Consider the following 18,812-nt stretch of genomic DNA (forward strand, 5'->3'; position numbering starts at 1 on the left):
CTCATCCGGCGTCCCCGTCCCTGATGCTTATCCTCTCTCTCTATTCCCTCACTGCCTCCAACATCCGTATCTACAGATCCGCAAGATCCGCATCCGTACAAGGCCCCTCGTGCACCAAAGTATGCTCAGGCACCTTGTTGCCCGCCACGGGAAACTGCGCAATAAGCGTGCGTTGCAGGCCCGGAAACGTGGTGACGTGGCCCTTGTGCGCGACTTGTTTGACGTCGGCTGCAAGGAGCATGCCGTAGCGGCCGCCCGTGATGTAGACTTCGTTCAGATGGTTCGGCAGACCCGAGTCGGGGGTGCGAACGTAGGCGAGGCCGGAGAGGAAGATTGTGTATCTTGGTTGGTTTAGATTGTTTTCATGGCCGTCCTCATTTCAAGATGGGTTGGGCAGAGAAATGAGGCGTGGAGGAATGGGAGAAATCACAGACACGTACTGTATTCTGGGCGCATTAGATAGCGTCCCTGTCGTCGTGTTCGGCGGAATTATCCCTAATCTCGCTTGGGTGAAGGCGTCGCCGAGGGCGTAGTTTACACCGCCGCCTCCTAGGACGGGCGCGGCGGTTAGCTGCCAGCATTCGAGGCGTGAGGCGTTGTTTGCGGCTGTTAGGGCTGTGATGTTGAATAAGCTGGTAGATGGTGTTGTGGTTGCTTCGCCGAAGAGGGATAGGGCTGAGCCTAGTTCGGGCAGTTGGTTGAAGAACTTCATTGTAGATATGTGTGCGTTTGGTTTGTCATGGGATGGGGAGGGTTGTATAGCTTTATTGTAGCTTTTCCATCCCAAGTATGCTCCGGATGCTTAGTGGTGTCGGTTTATACATCCGACCTTTTTTCTTTCCCCAGACCGGACATGGGAAACCCACCCCTCAACACTATCTGTCATCCTTACTCCACGGCATATTACCCCCGTCCACACCCAGTCTCACCCAAACCCCACATCCTCCGTCTCCTTCTTCTTCAACAGCACTCACGCACACCGAACCCTCCCTCCCTTGCTTCACTTTCTACCCGAACGAAAATGAAATCCCATCGGTTACACTCCGGCATACATCTCACGTCATACCGCCGAGATATCTCGACTTCGATCGCAAGCTGTGGTGGTTTACGGGTGTAATCGAGTGATCGTGATCGGGATATTAATGTGGGCTCGGGGTATATATCAGGCTTACTGTACCTGGGTGGTAGGTCCGAATACGTAAGTACGGTGCTCAGCTTGCGGTTGTCGTGGTGATGGGTGACGCGATGCGATCTGCAGAGGTGGTGGTAGTTTGGGATATGGGGTTTTGGTGGGTTGTACGCTATCGTCTTTTGGGCGGGAGAATTGCTTTTTCTCAACGTCATGGAGCGACAGGCAGAATTGTCGCGTCTTCGCTGTTTGACATGGCTTCGATTATACTTGTTTTGCAATACTACTTCCTAACTTGTCGGCACCTACATATATGTACCCGAACTACATGGTTTTTCTTTCCATGTGGGAAGACGGATTTGTTCGCAGGCATCATTGGGGGATGGACAGATGTGAGGTGTCAAAGGCGGGGCATAGTTAGAGCTAGTCACGATCGACGATGAGGATCAGGATGATGCTTTTTTTTTGTTGGAATAGGACCGTAGAGTGTTTATAGGAGGTGGATATGTGGAATCGGACCACTGAGGAAAGTTGTAATTGGGGTACGATAAGCATAGTAAACTACAACAGTTTCTTGCATTTTTCTACATCTGGGATCTACTCAAAACTTGGGAAAGCCTATTTGGCTTAATTCAGGCCATTGTTAGTCTATCAGATGGCACAGGGAGCTGAGTCGGCATCAGTGTTGGAACAAAGGCAGAGTCAAAGAGCAATAATTGCATAGTAAGGGCAGGGTCAATGTTCAGGTACGAAGAGGAAGATGGAAATATATAGCAGCACAGCCACAAGTGGAGTAACAGTCAAAACATGCAGAATGAAATAGTGCTATTAAGAGATGCGCTATCAGGACAGCGGCGTTGAACACGGTGGGCTATGGAAGAACATCTCCTATCACCTGGACGAATAGAATCCCCCACATATCCCAGACACAGGTCATCGAGGAATCTTGTAGGGCGTCGCTTGTCTCGTATCATCTCGGGGAATCATACAGCCTTGTACTGGGTGGTTCCAGGACATAGTGATCTTGGTCAGGATCAATTGACGTTTCCTAAAGGCCATTGTTAGCTGAGTATCGCTTGTAGTTGAAGGGTAGACTTACTTCTACTGGGGGATCGCGTCGGCGAGGGTGGTGCCAGGTGCTGCTACAACTGGCGCGACAACGCCGTCGATGACTTGGGGAGCAACTGGAATGCTGTCGATACCGCGCTTAACAACGTTGCCAGCGCCACCAACGACAGAGCCGGGGACCGTCTCCACGCTGGAGAGAGTGTTGCCAACAACGGGGAGGTCACGCTTAACAATGTTGCCAGCGCCACCAACGACAGAGCCGGGGACCGTCTCTACGCTGGAGAGAGTGTCGCCAACAACGGGAGGTCACGCTTAACAATGTTGCCAGCGCCACCAACGACAGAGCCGGGGACCGTCTCTACGCTGGAGAGAGTGTCGCCAACAACGGGGAGGTCACGCTTAACAATGTTGCCAGCGCCACCAACGACAGAGCCGGGGACCGTCTCTACGCTGGAGAGAGTGTCGCCAACAACGGGGAGGTCACGCTTAACAATGTTGCCAGCGCCACCAACGACAGAGCCGGGGACCGTCTCCACGCTGGAGAGAGTGTCGCCAACAACGGGGAGGTCGCGCTTAACAATGTTGCCAGCGCCACCAACGACAGAGCCGGGGACCGTCTCCACGCTGGAGAGAGTGTCGCCAACAACGGGGAGGTCGCGCTTAACAATGTTGCCAGCGCCACCAACGACAGAGCCGGGGACCGTCTCCACGCTGGAGAGAGTGTCGCCAACAACGGGGAGGTCGCGTGAAATCACGTTGCCAGCAGTGCCGACGACCTTTCCGGGAACACCACCGACCTTCTCAGCAGCGGTTGGGACATCGCCTACAATTGGCGCATCGCGCTGAAGCACACCGGATGCTCCATTGACAACCGCACCGGGAACAGTAACGACCTTGCCAACTGTTCCTGCGACATCTTGGCCTGCAACATCGCGCCTCTCAAAGCTACAAATATTAGAAATGCAGTGATGGTGAGAAAGAAAACTTACTCGACTGGAAGAGCAGCTGCGAAAGCGCAAGAGACGAAACCGAGTGTCTGAATGAATCTCATGATTGTAAAAGAGTGTAATAGCTTGCGATTTCGAAGTCGTTTGCTGTAATGGATCGGTATAGATTGAGATATTAGAAGAAGATTGAATGAGTGAATGAGCGAATGACTGAACTCGTGTCCAACTGGTGAGAGCGCTGTGAGGCTGAATATAAGCACTTTCTGGATGAAGCGATTATCAGGGGCATGGTAGATCTCTCCTTCCTTGAGGTTTTGAAAATCTCCGTCTCACTGCCGTTACCTACAGTCGATCGCGACGAACGGGATTGTTAGCCGAGAGTCAGGGCAGCTGTCAGCACGAGTTCAGAGCTGATCGGCCATCAAGGCTCCGTACATGAGCGCTGTTGGTCGATGAGTGGGGAAATCTCATCAAACGCATGCCTATCACTTCACATTTATCGTTGGTGTTGAAATATGCGCCAGCAAGATATGAAGTTTTTTCGCTGGGTGGATGGAGACGTGTGAAAAGGGGAAATAAAGCTCAAGAGGGAGTTCGTGTATTGTCTGATTTGGACATGGCGCCAATAATGGCATCCGACGTCATAACCTTAATTTGGTAAGCACGTGGTCAGGGACTTGCCGTAGAAGCTTGGTCATGTTCTCTAGTACGTGCATCTTCGTACTTCGGCTCGTGTACCGTTAGAAAACACTTGAAGTGGAGGTGATCACCATGGATGAGACACAGCGTGTTCCGTGGGTGAGCTCTGGTCGAATGCAAGCTTCGTATTATGACGCTGGTCTTTCACTTTCCCTATGAGGTTCCTAGCCTCAAAGCTTTCAACTTCGATAACAGCGTTGCGATCGTCGACACTAGGGATGACGACAGCTCCGGGAAGCGTAAGGTCTGAAACAAACAGCTGTTAGCAGTCATGGGAGCATGGACGCGTACGTACACAGGTCCATGCGCAATTGAATGTCATTGATACCCCACCTTGTTGATACCTAGTATTATGATGAGGTTTTGATTGTATCGAAAAGATCAAGCCACTCCACCAATTGATAATCGCCGCATAGCCTTGGTCGTATTCAGTAAGAAGCTCAGTTTCAATGTCAAAGAGACATCTCCTCAAGAGAGCATGGACAAGCTCACGAAGAGTTTTCGTCGGCCCATTGGCGTTGCAGTGTAACCACGTGCTGCGCAATTTGAAAAGTGAAGATCTCTGCTGTAGAAATTGTCGCCCCTGCATTATCTACCCCACATATCATCAACGCCTCGTATCGTGGAGGTCCCACACCCTCATGTCTCCTTTTCGAAAGATACAGCAAAGACACTATCTATATAGCTCGAAGGCACTCGTTCTCACCTACCACTATGGCCTACTGTGGTATCAGTCATCGAATTACATCTGTCGCGCCCTCATTCCTCTGAGGGTCACGCCCGCAGATGTGATCTTTCAGTCTCTTGTTGTCGTTCCACAACCTTTCGCCTTTTCTTTGGCAGCGTACTCGCTACCATCTTTCAATTGCTTCAATACTCTGTTTTCCCAAGGTTGTCCCTGGACCTTGGGTTTCCATCGTGAACACAGCAGCAACCCTATATCTCTTACCTGGGTTGCGCCTTTTCCTTCTGTTTAGGCCGATTGTCACCTCTTTGTGCTGCGTCGCAGAGTTGATGTCGATGGTTCATATCAGGTCGTCTGTGTATCGCGACTGATTACTGCCCACGATCATGTCTTAACAACGAAACTATAGTGTCTAGATCCGCGTAAGTGTCGCGCCGAACGGGATGCGTGTCCCCCTGGTCTATCCATGTACCCAGATGTTATTCATAGACTCTCCCTTCAGCATGATATGGCGTGTAGTTTTGGTGTTGATGTACAAACAGCTTGCGGTAGGGCCCGGGACACTGTTGCCCTGTGTATTCCAGCCCCAATTGACGCAAGCATCGACTCTGTAGGATATGCTCTTCCCAAACTGGACGTGTCTTTGTATAACTAGCGATGATACTGTGGTTGCGCATTGTACTTTTCCCGCTGGTTCAGGACACATGACTACTGGACCTGCAGGAACGACAGCAGGGCGACAGGAAGTTATTGCCCTGTTGTGGTTCAGGACCTTTGCTTGACCGCGGCATTATTCGTCCTACACCGCTGCGAATGGCATGTTCGCATCTAATTGGCGCAATCCTACAACTGGGTCCATCCCGTTCGCGCCGTCGCTGCCCCAGCGACGGCTGTGTTGGCAGTCGCGCCGCCATCGTCATCGCCTATTGGTCAGTGCACGTAAACAAATCCCAACACTATTGATCAACACGGCAGCCGCCCACCAAGCTCAGTTTCGCACGCATTCTACCCTCACGAATATCACGAAGTATTATATACCCTGCGCTGGATCGCTGAAGCATTTCGCGTCCAAGATAGCCTCAGCTGTGCACTCGAAATTATCTCCCGCCCTCCACCTGCCTTGGGCACTTTCCCGCTCTCCCATCCTCCCACCAGGCACCCCACTCCACCCGAGATACACAAACTGGTCTGACCACATCCTCTCCACCACCACCACATCACAATGTCTTCGTCAGAGTCCCGAGAAGTCTCGCGCGACCGGGAGCTCGTCCGGCACTCGCACTCATTCTCGTCTGACCGGATGATTCCAATGTTTGTCTTTCCCCACCGTAAAATATATAGCCATATGTGACTGACATAGCTTCAGGTGGGATAGTGCTGATCCTGACCGGGCGCCTCCGCCATTGCCTATCAATCCAGGCTCGCCAAACCTGACAACACGTCCCAACACATCCGCAGCCATCATGCAGGCGGCGAAGGCGCTTGAGGAGAAGGCGCGAGAGAGCTTACCTGCAAGCTCATACACTACTAATCCTATGCCACAGAAGCTCACATCGACCGAGCGGTCTCTGATCAAAGGCACAACACACAAGCGCATGCAGTCACTACAGCCAGGCAGCGTTCGCGATCTACGCAGCTATCTCGACAACCGCTCGCCTGAGCGGCCCTTCCTGGATCGGTCGCCCGAGCGCTCACCAGACCGTGACCGGCCGTCGAGTAGGGGAGGGCGACCCATCTCGCGCGACTTCGAGAGGGACTACTTCGGAAAAGATACTACGCCTTCACCGGCTCCGCGATTCGAGATCAAAGACACACCTGCCCTAAGGCCCAGCAACAGGGCCATCTTGGGCGAGAACACACCGCCGTCTGCAACCATGATGGCCCTACAGACCATGTCCATTCCTCAGCACCTTCTTGATCCGCCATTGTCCAACGTCACAAAAGATACGGCACGAACACCACCACGGTCGCCGCCGGTGCCCACACCAGCTTCCGCGCCAGTTCACGGGCCGCCACCACCGCACTCGTTCGATAACATCTCCAGCCAGCTTCTCAGCATCAACAACATCGTGTCCAGTCTGCAGAAAGACATGTCACAGTTGAGCCGGCGGAGTAAGGACAATGCAACTGATTTGATCAGCCTGAAGGAAGCCACCAACACACGCGATGAGGACATTCGGAAGTCACTCAAGGACCTCCTATCCACTATGTCACAAAAGCAGCAAGCAGCCGCCAACGCCGCCATCAACGCAGACACCTCCCGGTCTAGCAGCCTCAATCTCCAAGATCCCCACATGACCCCGACAAAGCAGTTCACCTTCCCCAGAATGACATCTACTAGTCCTTGGGCGGATGAACGAATTGGCAGCCCGAACCCATACTCAGTCGAGGGCGCCGCTAGTGTCGCCATGTTGGAGAAGATCATCCGCGAGATGGTGACAAAGGATGGCCAGGAGCGTTTGGTTGCGAGTCTACAAAAGCTGGTCGACAAGGCCACTGGAGAGACAGCCAAGAAGGTGGCTGAACTGGCCGAGTTCGTCAAGCAGGGCTCAATGGTGCACCCACCCGGATCGGCATCTTTTCAGCCATCGCCAGGATCGGGCGCGCTCACACGAACTCTATCGGCTGACAGCAAGGCGGCTTATGCCAGCCCCAAGGCTGCCGATTTCGTGAGCGAGGAGATGTTGAAGTTCCTACGGAAGATCAAGGACAGTGTCGCCGAGTCCGGATGTGTTACCATGGCCACCAAGACGCTTGTCCAAGAACTGAGGGACGAGGTTCTAGGCATGGGCCGTGAACTTGCCCGCAAGGTTGAGGAGGCCGAACAGGCTAGGGCAACCGAAGCTGAGTCTGGTCAGGCCACCGCGGACATCAACGCCATCGTCCAGGAGGGTCTTGCGAACCTGAAGGAGCACATGGACAAGGTCATGCGCGAGCGAAGACGACAGTCCATGTCTTCTGTTGTGACTCGCAACACTGTCGATAACAACGAGGTCTACGACGTTGTCAAGCAGGCACTAGCGGAGCGCGGTCTGGACCAACCATCTGCTCAAGCTGCACTGGACAAGGAGGCAATCATCAGCGCAGTGCGTGAAGCTTACGACGGCGTTGAGTTGAACCCGAGTATCGAAGTACAGCAGGTTGGTCTCGGCAGTGACGAAATCTTGCAATGTCTCCGCGAAGGCCTCCAAGACTTCAACGGCTCTGGTGCTGTCACAAAGGAGGAAATCGAAACCATGTTACACGAGTCCCTAGAGAAGATTCAACTACCGCCTCCAATCAACGAAGTTCATGAGATTCGCGAAGAGATTCTTATGGCTGTTCGAGATTCTTTGGAGGAGCTGAAGCCTGCTCTTAGCACTCAGCCACCGGCTGATGCTCTTTCCAGAGAACTGCTGGAGGAGGTCATTCGCAACGCGCTTTCTGAACACGGTTCCGCACCCGTAAACCTCGAGCTTCCCCCAGAGACCATCGGAGATGCTGTTCGAGCAGCGACTGAATCCCACAACGAAGCAGTCATGCAGCGTCTACAGTCGATACTTGATGACACCCACGCCAGGTTCGAAGGCATCTCCTCCGATCGTGGACAGGATACCGAGCAGGTTCTCACAGCACTTCGCGAAGGACTGGAAAGTCTTCGAACTGAACTCCAAGGGTCAGTCAATCAACCTCGGGAGATCACGCAAGACGGCGAGATGATTGATCACATCAAGACCGAGCTTGATAAGCTACGCGAAGATGTTCAGGGCTATGTTGCTGAGGGTCCACGTGGTGACCAGGCCTGGAGCCGCGGTGACATGGTCGCATACCTCAAGTCGGAATTCGAGAACCTTCACGAAAAGTTGAGCACTCAATTCTTGCCGTCTGCCAAGGGCAACGAAGAGATCCTGGCTGCCCTCACCGCTGGCTTTGAGGAGATGAAATCGCAAGTTGCGCTCCGAGCCGAGGATGATACCGACTCCACCGATGATATCAGCGAAGCTATTAAACATGAGTTCGATCAGCTCAAGGAGGTTGTCCTTGGTGACACTTCTAGCAACAAGAATGATATCCTTGAAAAACTTCAAGCCGGCTTCGACGGTCTACATACTCTCATCGCTGAGAAGGAGTCTGCAAACACACCCAACGACGCCATGCTCGCTTCGCTGAAGGAGGAATTCGAAAACCTCAAAGAGAGCCTGAGTGGCTCCCTCGTTCAGTCAGGTGCTACAGCCGACAAAGACAGCATCGTTGACGCTGTGCGAGAGCTACTCGAAGGCTTGAACACCTCACAAGAGGCTACTTCAAAGGACAATCTTGCTTTAATTCGTACAGAGCTTGAGTCGTTGAGGGAATCGTTCGGTAATGCTCTTGTGCCTGCCGGCGACAAGGACAAGACCGAGATGGTTATGGTCATGAAGACTGCTCTCGATGAGATCAAGGCTAACCTCACATCCGCTGGCCTCAACGAAGAAATCCTAGAGGCCTTCCGTGGCGAGTTAGAGCAGCTGCGCCATTCTGATGACCTGACCCGACAACACTCACGCGCTGACACGGAAGAAGTCCTGGAGGCTCTGAAACTTGGTCTTGATGACTTGCAATCACATCTTGACAAGAAGCTCGAGACCAACCCTGATCGCCAAATGTCTGCTACTGGTGAAATCATCGACGCGATGAACGAAGGAATCGAAGGGCTTCGAGCCGATGTCGTCAAGATGGCCGAGAAGCCTGTCGACATGAGCGTGTCACACGAGATCTTAGAGACCCTCAAAGAAGGTCTGAACGCCCTGCGTGAGGATATTGACATGCTCAAAGGCACTAGGCAGGAGGTGGCTGTCGAGGAGGATGGCGCTCCAGCAGGTAACGAAGTTGCTCTAGCGGGAGTTCCGGACAGTGAAGAATCTACATCGCGGGAGGTTATTGAAGAAGCATCGCAAGAGGAGCCGCCACAACTGCAACCAGCACAATCTGCTGATCTGGCCAAGATGGAGCTCATCTTGACTCAGATCCAGGAGAAGGTGGATGCCATGGACGCCAACATGCAAACCTCTACCGCTGCCGCTGCCGCGCCGTCAGAAGCCGTCGCTGCCACAGGATCAGCGATGAAGGAAGATCTCGTTGCTATCGAAGAGCTTCTGAAGGATGTTCAAGCCGCCGTGCTGCTTATGCAGGACCGTGAGACTTCGCCACCTGCTCTGGAAGGCTTTGCCAAGAAGGAGGATACTGACGCCATCGAGACACTCCTTGCGAACACAAAGGCCAAGATTGAGGAACTAGTCCTACCGGATCCTGCAACTGCTGTCACCAAGGAGAACCTAGAAGATGTTGAGCTCGTTGTTAGGACTACGTCCGAGGCTCTGGAGGCACTCGCCAAGAAGTTCGAAGACGAAGGTGCAACCAAGGCCGACGTTACAGTCATCCAGGTGATTGCGGACGACATCAAGCTTGCTCTAGACGAGATGAAGGCTGCCAAACCGGAAGATGAGGCCAACCCACAGGCGACCAAGGCAGACATCGATGCTGTGACTCTGCTTGTGGACGATCTCAAGGTCAAGCTGGATGATTTGAAGATCCCAGATCCTGAGGAGCTTGCCTCAAAGGCTGAAATGGAACAGCTCACTGGCTTGATCCACGACTTCCGCGATAGCCATGAGAAAATGAAGGACACCTACGAAGCAGACATTCTCAGAACGGCAGGTAACTTTGATGCACGCAAAGCGGAGGCTACCCAGATCGTGGAGGACATCACTGGTGTCAAGACGGCTTTGGACGAGATGAGGGACGAAATCAAGACCAACCTCATCGAAGGTGGGCCGATCGAGAACCTTCAAGCTTCCTTCAAGGCACTAGAGGAAACCATTGGTGCAAGCAACGTTACTGCTGATGTGAAGGAGTTGATGGAGATTCTCACAAGGGAGTTCGAGCGTGCCCACGGATCTATCGCAGGCATGCAGAACGAGCATTCAGAGAAGTCTGCATTGTACCTTGAAAAGCATGACGAGGTCAAGGATGCAATCGTTGCGGACTTTACAGAACGCTTGGAGGATAAGTTCAACACGCTCATGGCCAAGTACGACGATGCTCAACTTTTGGCGGATGAGCTTGCCAAGGTCATGAAAGAGAAGGCTGAGGAGCAGGAGAAGATGCTCGAGAACACCAAGACTACGGCCGACGAACTTCGCTTGACCATCGACACACTTGGTGCTACGATAGCCGGTATGAACGATCGATTCGAGGGTGTTACCACTCAGTTCTCTACCGACTCCACTACCGTCATCGGCAAGGTCGACGAGACTCTGACAAAGTTCGAAGAGCAGAAGCTTGCAACGCTGGAAAAGCTTGAAGAGCAGAAGCTTGAGACCATCGCCAAACTCGAGGAGCAGAAGCTCGAAACAATTGCCAAGTTTGAAGAGCAGAAGCTGGACGACAAGGGTGAGCACTCACACACACGTGACGAGATCAAGAACATCGAGACCATCTTTACCAGTCTCCAGGACAACGTCACGGAGTATCACCCCAAGTTCATGGTGGCATTACACGAAATCGAAGCTCTCGTCAAGGCTCACTATGAACACGCTCAAAAGTCCAAGGAAGAGGCGGATGAGAACGCTCGAGCATGGACTGAGGAGGCCAAGGCTCGTTCCGAAGAGCTGCAAGCCCACTTTGAGAATCTGCCCAAGCTTCTGCCTGCTCCCCCACCGGCGATCGAGCTGCCAGAGAAGTACGATGACGCGCCCGTTCAGGAGAAGCTTGACAAGCTGCTCGCGATTGAAGCACCGCCCAGCTATGACGATGGCGCTGTGCAGGAGAAACTCGACAAGCTGCTTGCCATCGAACCAGCGCCCAACTACGACGATGGTGCTGTTCATGAGAAGCTTGACAAGCTCCTGGGCCATGCTGATGAGGCGGGTAAGGCGATCGGTAACCTCGAGAAGCTGGATGAGATCCATGCTCAAGTCAAGGTGACTGCGACTGAGCTGAGCGAATTCGTCGCAAAACAGACACAGTTCATCACCGACGGTAACGACGCCAAGGAACGCGAGGCCGAGGAGCTTGCCCTGCTCATTGAGCGCAGGACGACTCAGAAAGAACAGCTAGAAGTTGACCTGGAGAGCCTTCGGGCAGAGAAGGCTACCCAGAAGGAGCAACTCTTCACAGATCTTCAGGAAATGAAGGCTGAGAAGGACCGAGTTGTACAAGAGCTGAAGGAAGAGAAGGAACGTGTCATGGCTGAGTTGCAAGAAGAGAAGGAGCGTACCATGCTTGAGCTCAAGGAAGAGAAGGACCAGCTTTTGGCTGCTGTCGCTAGCCTTCAAGCGGAACGCGAAAACCTGGCCAACCAAAAGGTTCGACTCACAGGCGAAGTCTCCTCTCTCCATACCGCGCTTGAAATCCGTCGAGAAGAGCTGCACTTTATGGATACCAAAGCGGATGCACTAGAGCGTCGCATCCTGAACGGTATCATGGATCATTCCCGCGCTCTTATGATGACGAAGGGCGGGTCGAAGCTCAAGAAGCGTATGAACGCAGACGCTGCAGACGAGGACAGCAAGGCGATGCCACCTCCAAGTACCGCAGCGAATGGTCTGTCTCTCGCGCTCAAACCTCGTCCTGCTATCCGTCGCCCCGGTGCACCCGCCAACCCTGCACAACGTCGTATCCTGTCGCTCAGTCAGATCAGCGGCAACGCACCCACTGGAGCCCAGGCATACCCTACTACCCATACCGCGACCAACGGCAATAACGCAATCAAGCGCAGCCATTCGGTGAAGACAAGCAACTACTCGCGAAAGGGTTCTTGGGGTACTCGACCTAATGCCGCTGCTGCCAACAAGGAGAATGATGTGCTTCCCGAAGAAGACGAACATGAAGCTTCAGCACCTCTCTCGCACTCTATCATCGAGGAAGATATACAGAGTGAGACCGGTACCGAGCGCCGCTATAGCATTGGCAGCCGCTACGATGAGAACGACGCCGACGGCGAGACACCCGGCTATGACGGGCGTTCCAGCTACGGTGGCACTGGCAGTGAATACACCTACGCTTCTGGCTCCTCTTACATGACCGGCAGCGATATTGATCACGACCGCCGCACTTCATATGGCGCCCGCTCTACCCAATCCGCCGCTCGAGGTGAAGAGCCCATTGACGAAGGCTCCGAGTACTCTGAAGATGAGGAGCCTACAGCTATCATTGAGCCATCTGATGTCAATGCGTCCGAGATCTCGACCGCTACTGCAGACAGCGAGGTCGACCTACCAACAGAATCAGATATCGTTCGCGCGGTCGACGCTGTCAGGGAAGAGATGAAGGACAGCTATGCTCCACCTAGCGATTCGGGCCTTGGTATCGACCTGCCTACTGCCGACCTCGGCAACAGTGCTTTGGTGGACGCCGACTACTTCCGACGCGCAGCTGAGGAGGAGGCAAGCACTGTTGGCTAGACATCACTCGGTTGTGTCTAGTGTTATGTACAACGCTTATGCTCTTTGTCTCGCTCCGCATCTGTCGGTTTGAAGCTTTGACTCGCCCCCTCTGGGGTTTAAGAGTTGGCATCGCTGATGAATACGTCGTCGAGCTTGACAAGGGCAGGAGCAAATGGACCATGACACATGATCGGTGGTTTGCACACATGACGGAGTTGATTTGGCTTTGGCCTACAAATGATGACTGAATGGCGTGAACGAGGACGGGTAATGAATGGCGAAGACGGGTATGAATGAGTGTCACGATTATCGGTTGGATATGGGGGCGTCTGGACGTTACATTCCCCGACGGGTGTCTTTTTTTGTCTTGTTTGGCGTTTGGGCCTGGATCTCGATTCAATTGGTCGCTGGCGTAAAGCGGCTACTTCTCATGTCCCTGTTTATTACGGCCGTAAGCCTGTACAGAGGACGCTCAGTATATGAGTGTAATAACAAATCTCTTTCGTTCATGATGTTGACTTGCGTTTTCCTTTGCATGTTTGTTTTTCTGATGTGATGTCCTGCCGTGGTTGTATGTGCTAAGCGGTGTCCCCACACAGGAGTACTAGGGCGTGGCCCCAGGTGAGATAATGGTGGTTGAGGAGGGATGGTGTCAACGTTTTTTATGCGTATCAGCTCAGGTTCTTTAGGAGTAACTTGAGTATAACAATCAGTGTCAGCCCCTTATTAGGTATGTCTAATGTGTATAGCAATCATTGTTAGTGGTGTATAACAATTAATAGTTTTTCTTCTACACTTGGCGACTTTTGGATACAAAAGATTTAGTAGTCTCTAGATCTGCTTACCTACATTCGGCTAGCGCGATCATAAAGATGAATGACGCGCATGCACGGGATCGCGGGAACACGCGCCAGGTCGCGCTTGTATGGCGTGTCTGTTTCCACGATGTGATATCGCATATAGCACGTTAATCAACCTACTGTACTTGTTATGCTATTTGATCATGACATCGTATGACTAAACACGCATCATGCCGTCGTCATCCCCCAACTTCGACTCGTCGCAATTCTCCATCACGTCCCCGCGCCGCATCCCCAAATCAAACTTCACCTACAAACAACTCCACCAGCTCAAAACTTGCAGTCCGCAGACGCCCCTCCGCGTAATCGCACACGTCGACCTCGATGCTTTCTACGCGCAGTGCGAAACCGTCCGCCTCGGCATCGATCCATCAAAGCCCCTCGCAGTCCAACAATGGCAGGGCTTAATCGCTATAAATTACCCCGCGCGCGCATTCGGCCTCAGCCGCCATGTCACGTCTACCGAGGCGTTGAAGCAATGTCCCGAGCTGATTCTACAACATGTTGCGACGTGGAAGGAGGGCGATGAGACATGGGCGTACCACGAGAATAGCTTCAAGGACATGGCGACGCATAAAGTTAGCTTGGACCCGTATCGCCAGGAGAGTCGCAAAATTTTGAAGTGTATAAAGGAGATTTTGCCGGATAAGGATCAACGGGTTGAGAAGGCGAGTATTGATGAGGTTTTTATGGATCTTAGTGCGCAGGTGCATACGATATTGTTGGAGAGATATCCCGAGTTGAGAGGGCCGGCGCCGTATGATGATCCGACGGAGCGGTTGCCAAAGGTGCCTACAACGGTTTTGGATTGGGCGGCTGATGCGCTTGTGGAGACGGGCGAGGAAGACGGAGAGGATAGAGATCCAGATTGGGATGATGTGTGCATGGTGATTGCGTCTGAAATTGTGCGAGACGTACGAAAGCATATCAAAGATACACTGGGATATACATGCTCCGGGGGCATTGCACGAAACAAGATGTTATCGAAACTAGGTTCTGGATACAAGAAACCCAACCAACAGACCGTGATCCGGAACCGCGCAGTCAAGCACTTCCTCTCCGATATGAAGTTTACCAAGATCCGTATGCTGGGCGGCAAACTAGGTGATGAAGTGGTTGCCATGTTCGGCACAGACAAAGTCAGAGATCTCGTCGAACAACCACTGGACCAACTCAAGAGACTAGGCGACGACACCGGCACATGGATCCACTCCATCATCCGCGGCGAAGACAACAGCGAAGTGAACCCACGTACCCAAATCAAAAGCATGCTCTCGGCAAAGTCGTTCCGCCCGGCTATCCACTCCTTCGAGCAAGGCGTCCGCTGGCTCCGCATCTTCGTCGCAGACATCTTCTCCCGCTGCGTCGAAGAAGGCGTCTTGGAAAACAAGCGCCGTCCCAAAAGCATAAACCTGCACCACCGACAGGGTGCTCAAACAAGGAGTCGTCAGGCTCCCATACCACAAGGCAAACCGCTCTCCGAAACCATACTTTTCGACCTTGCAAAGAACCTCTTAGCCCAAGTCGTTGTCGACGGCCGCGCTTGGCCTTGCTCGAACCTCTCCCTCAGTGTCGGCGGCTTCGAAGACGGCATCACGGGTAACAAGGGCATCGGCGGCTTCCTCGTCCGCGGCGAAGAGGCAAAAGCTATGATGTCGTCGACGATGATGACGGCGATAGGGCGAAGTGCAAGTAGCGGCGGCGAGCCACCGGCCAAGAAACGCAGAACAAAAGGCAACATTGCGAATTTCTTCGGTCCGAGAGATGATAAGAAGAAAGACTTTGATGCTGCGAGAGCGGTACTACTGAAAGCGCACAGCGAGTCTACGCGCGAGGAAAGCGGGGGCGAGATGGAGGAAGATGAACAGGGGGAGGGGGAGGAGGGGTTTCAGGAACAGCGGTATGATTTTGATGGTGTGGAGAGACCGATTACACCACCACCGCCGTTACGAAAGCATTGCAGTGACGGAGACAATACCGTGGATACACCTCCCTCAGGTCAACTTCACCGTACATCAAACATCCCGCCCCCACCACCACAGCCACAGCCAGTTTCCGCACCAACATTCTTCTGCCCAAGATGCAACATCCACCTCCCCCCAGTTGAGAAACCAGAACATGACGACTATCACTTCGCGCTCGATCTGTCGAGGGAGATGCGCCAGGAAGAACGGACTACTCCTGCTCAGCCTCCGCAGTCTGCGAGAAAGGGGGGTGGTGCGGGGAAGCGATCGAGGGGTAGGGGGAGGCCGCCTGGGGGTGCGAGTGGGGTGGAGAAGGGACAGGCTAGGTTGGCGTTTGGAAGGGGGGGATGAGGTTTGTATATTCATATTTATGTTCATGTTTATGTTAGAATGAGTACTTATCGCTATTATGAAATTTATGTATGAATGTCGATATGGATTTATGTTCGTGTAGATGATAGGACTTACGTGGAGGTAGTTTAGGGCATCTAACAAGGACCGCACAATCTTTGTTTAGGCCTGATTCATACAAGCTTAGATGTCGGTATATCGTAATCGTTATATATACATACCCTCATCTATACCTTCTCTCGTTCCTTATTCCCCAGCCCACAGATTTACACAACCTCAAATTCCAACCTCACCCTCGGCACCTCCTTACTCCCTGCCAGCATCTTATATGTGAAGTTCCAAAACTCGAAGTCACTAGTCCAGATGTTAGCAAATCTCTCCTTCTCTGTCGGTCGTAAAAAGAAAAAAAGAAACTCAAAACTTACTTAATCACCTCTCCCTCCCCCCCAAACATGCCATTAAACCCAACCCCATACTCCAAATCCACCGACCCACTAACATTAACCCTCACACCCTCGACATCCGCCCAACCACCAACATCCCTCTTCCCACCCCACCCATTCGTCCCCACGAGGAAGGAAAACGCACTCGTCTCATTCCCCTGCGGATAACTCAACTCCAAACTGCCCTCCCCAACAACCACATCCAGTGCGTAAACCTGCGCGTACAAGCTCATCCAGCCGACAGTTCCATCTTTACGACTCCACTGCACAACGGCCGGGTTGAAGGAATTGGGGTTCTTGGCGGGTCCGCCAATGACGTTTTCGGAGAAGGATTCTGCGCCGATTGTGAGGCTGGGGGAGAGGTAGGCGGTTATGTTGCGGGGATAGGTGTCGAAGGGGGGTGAGAAGGCGGTTGTGTGGACGGTGTGGGTGCCGGGGAAGGTTGTGAGAGCGGAGAGTGTTTCGTCGGGGACGAGGGTATTGTGGTATGGTGCTAAGATAGCGATGAGGGGGCCGATTGCGAAGTCATCTTTGTGGCCCATTGCGTAAGGCTGGATGGAAGTATTAGTTCAATCAGATTTTCTCCATGTTTGTGTTGGAAGAGGAATAACTTACTTTGGGATGCATGGGCGACGCTTCCTTGCCGACAATTGTCCACATTTGTAGTGCGAGGATGCTGAGATAACGGTTCATGTCGAAGCCGTAGGCGCGGTCCCAGGGCCCGGCTACGTTTTTCAGGTTGGCGTTGTATAGCTGGCCTAGACTTGTCCATGTGGAGCGTATCATTTGTGGTCCGTATTCGCCCATTAGACTATCCCGTGGCATGTATTTCGCCCAGAGCGTAAGTGCCCAAAGAGACACTCCTGCGTAGGTGCCAGAATTGAATTCAGACAATGTGTCGTCGCGGGTAAACAGATCAATGACTTGTTTGGCGTAGGCTTCACCGGCCGTAGTCATGTTTGAGTCGTTTACGCGGCGGCCTACGTAGCCAGAGACAAAGGCGCGCATAATGGATGGGTTGCTGTATGCGGGATACAAGTTATCGCCATCTACGCCGCCAACGCGGTAGCTATCGCCAATGGTGGTGTTGAACAGACTTTCCACCATGTAATCTTGCACATCCTTGGGAAGAAGATGCGGAAACTCTTCTAACATCAAGACAAAAGTCGTGCCCACGAAGCCGCGCCAATTGGGATCCCAAGAGTTGTACATCTTGGCAGGGTAGGCTTCGCTGCCGACCGTAGGCTCCTCGGGATAAATTTGGTAGTTGCCAAACCTCGATGTGGTGTCAGCATCAACACCAGCAGCCTGTGGCACTACAAAACATACCACTGCTGGCTCTCATTTTTGAACTGGCCTCCGATAACATTCTTCACAATCTTGACCGCTTGCTCAACATCGTCGTTTTCGTTTCTGGCCAGTAAACCCGCTGCATACCACACACTGGCCCTCGTCTCATGCGTCAGTGCCTTGGCCTCCAGACTGTATAGATATCCTCTTTCGCTGTCATAGTACATATCCATCCAATCCATTGACTCGCGCAGCAACCCATCTGCGAATGTTTCGGTCGCATTACGTCCAAACACAGTCCGGCCCGTGCACACATGCTGCGCCAACAACGTCGCAGCGACCCAAAACCTCGCGAAAGCAATCATACCGAACGTCGCAACGAGTGGAAAGTGCAGAATTTCGCACACGACATGGCAGCGACATCTACCATGTTTATTTGGTCACGCGGCACGGGTCTACAGCGCGGCCAAGCGCAACAATACGGGAGTATGTCCGGAGCGTTACTTGAAGTTGCTGAAGTTGAGGGGTTCGGTAGATAATAGGGCGAGGTAGATAAACAACTTGCCCGTTGATGGCAAGTACGGCCTAGTTCTAGAGTTTATGGCCCGGGTAAAGGCCGCTAATGGAAGAATGCTGCGGGACTACACATCCGAGGGCAAAGTGACATACTGACTCGTGAGGATTAGCGGTGACAGATAACATGACCAACTGTCCACCACTAAATGTCCCTGATGATGCAGTGTGCAGAGCTTAAAGTCCCTTAGAAGCAGCCCGTCCTGCGACCAACTCCACTCGCGCGAACACAAGTCGCTTCTGGAAGGGCCGAGCCGCTACACCTGCCGTGATAGCAGAAATGCCACAAGCTTCATCATGCAGATCTTAATCACTCACTTGACTTCACCATCTTCCATGTTCCTTGAAGCACATGACTAGCAGAGCCATGGTTTCACGCGCATATGCAATATAGCCGC

General features: G+C 52.8%; 6 protein-coding genes across 6 annotated transcripts; 2 read left to right on the forward strand and 4 right to left on the reverse strand.

Moving 5' to 3' along the window:
- Positions 1-70: 70 nt before the first annotated feature.
- Positions 71-712, reverse strand: PtrM4_025710 (uncharacterized protein; the record flags this gene model as incomplete). The annotated part of the gene is made up of 2 exons (XM_001932326.2): positions 71-341; positions 441-712. The coding sequence occupies 2 exons, from the start codon at positions 710-712 to the stop codon at positions 71-73; spliced, it is 543 nt and encodes a 180-aa protein (XP_001932361.1).
- Positions 713-2,469: 1,757 nt separating this feature from the next.
- On the reverse strand, positions 2,470-3,248 carry PtrM4_025720 (uncharacterized protein; the record flags this gene model as incomplete). The annotated part of the gene is made up of 2 exons (XM_001932327.2): positions 2,470-3,142; positions 3,187-3,248. 2 exons carry the CDS (start codon positions 3,246-3,248, stop codon positions 2,470-2,472), a joined length of 735 nt encoding a protein of 244 aa, XP_001932362.2.
- A 662-nt stretch (positions 3,249-3,910) lies between these two features.
- PtrM4_025730 (uncharacterized protein) lies at positions 3,911-4,148 on the reverse strand (the record flags this gene model as incomplete). The annotated part of the gene is made up of 2 exons (XM_066103672.1): positions 3,911-4,089; positions 4,139-4,148. The coding sequence occupies 2 exons, from the start codon at positions 4,146-4,148 to the stop codon at positions 3,911-3,913; spliced, it is 189 nt and encodes a 62-aa protein (XP_065965874.1).
- A 1,602-nt stretch (positions 4,149-5,750) lies between these two features.
- Positions 5,751-12,951, forward strand: PtrM4_025740 (AAA-27 multi-domain protein; the record flags this gene model as incomplete). Its single annotated transcript, XM_066103673.1, has 3 exons — positions 5,751-5,839; positions 5,895-9,525; positions 9,616-12,951. 3 exons carry the CDS (start codon positions 5,751-5,753, stop codon positions 12,949-12,951), a joined length of 7,056 nt encoding a protein of 2,351 aa, XP_065965875.1.
- A 1,012-nt stretch (positions 12,952-13,963) lies between these two features.
- PtrM4_025750 (IMS multi-domain protein) lies at positions 13,964-16,108 on the forward strand (the record flags this gene model as incomplete). Its single annotated transcript, XM_001932329.1, has 1 exon — positions 13,964-16,108. One exon carries the CDS (start codon positions 13,964-13,966, stop codon positions 16,106-16,108), a length of 2,145 nt encoding a protein of 714 aa, XP_001932364.1.
- Positions 16,109-16,374: 266 nt separating this feature from the next.
- On the reverse strand, positions 16,375-18,206 carry PtrM4_025760 (FAP multi-domain protein; the record flags this gene model as incomplete). The annotated part of the gene is made up of 4 exons (XM_001932330.1): positions 16,375-16,462; positions 16,534-17,102; positions 17,167-17,827; positions 17,881-18,206. 4 exons carry the CDS (start codon positions 18,204-18,206, stop codon positions 16,375-16,377), a joined length of 1,644 nt encoding a protein of 547 aa, XP_001932365.1.
- Positions 18,207-18,812: the final 606 nt, after the last annotated feature.

This window comes from Pyrenophora tritici-repentis, chromosome 1, assembly GCF_003171515.1.
Source record: "Pyrenophora tritici-repentis strain M4 chromosome 1, whole genome shotgun sequence".
Classification (NCBI taxonomy): domain Eukaryota; kingdom Fungi; phylum Ascomycota; class Dothideomycetes; order Pleosporales; family Pleosporaceae; genus Pyrenophora; species Pyrenophora tritici-repentis.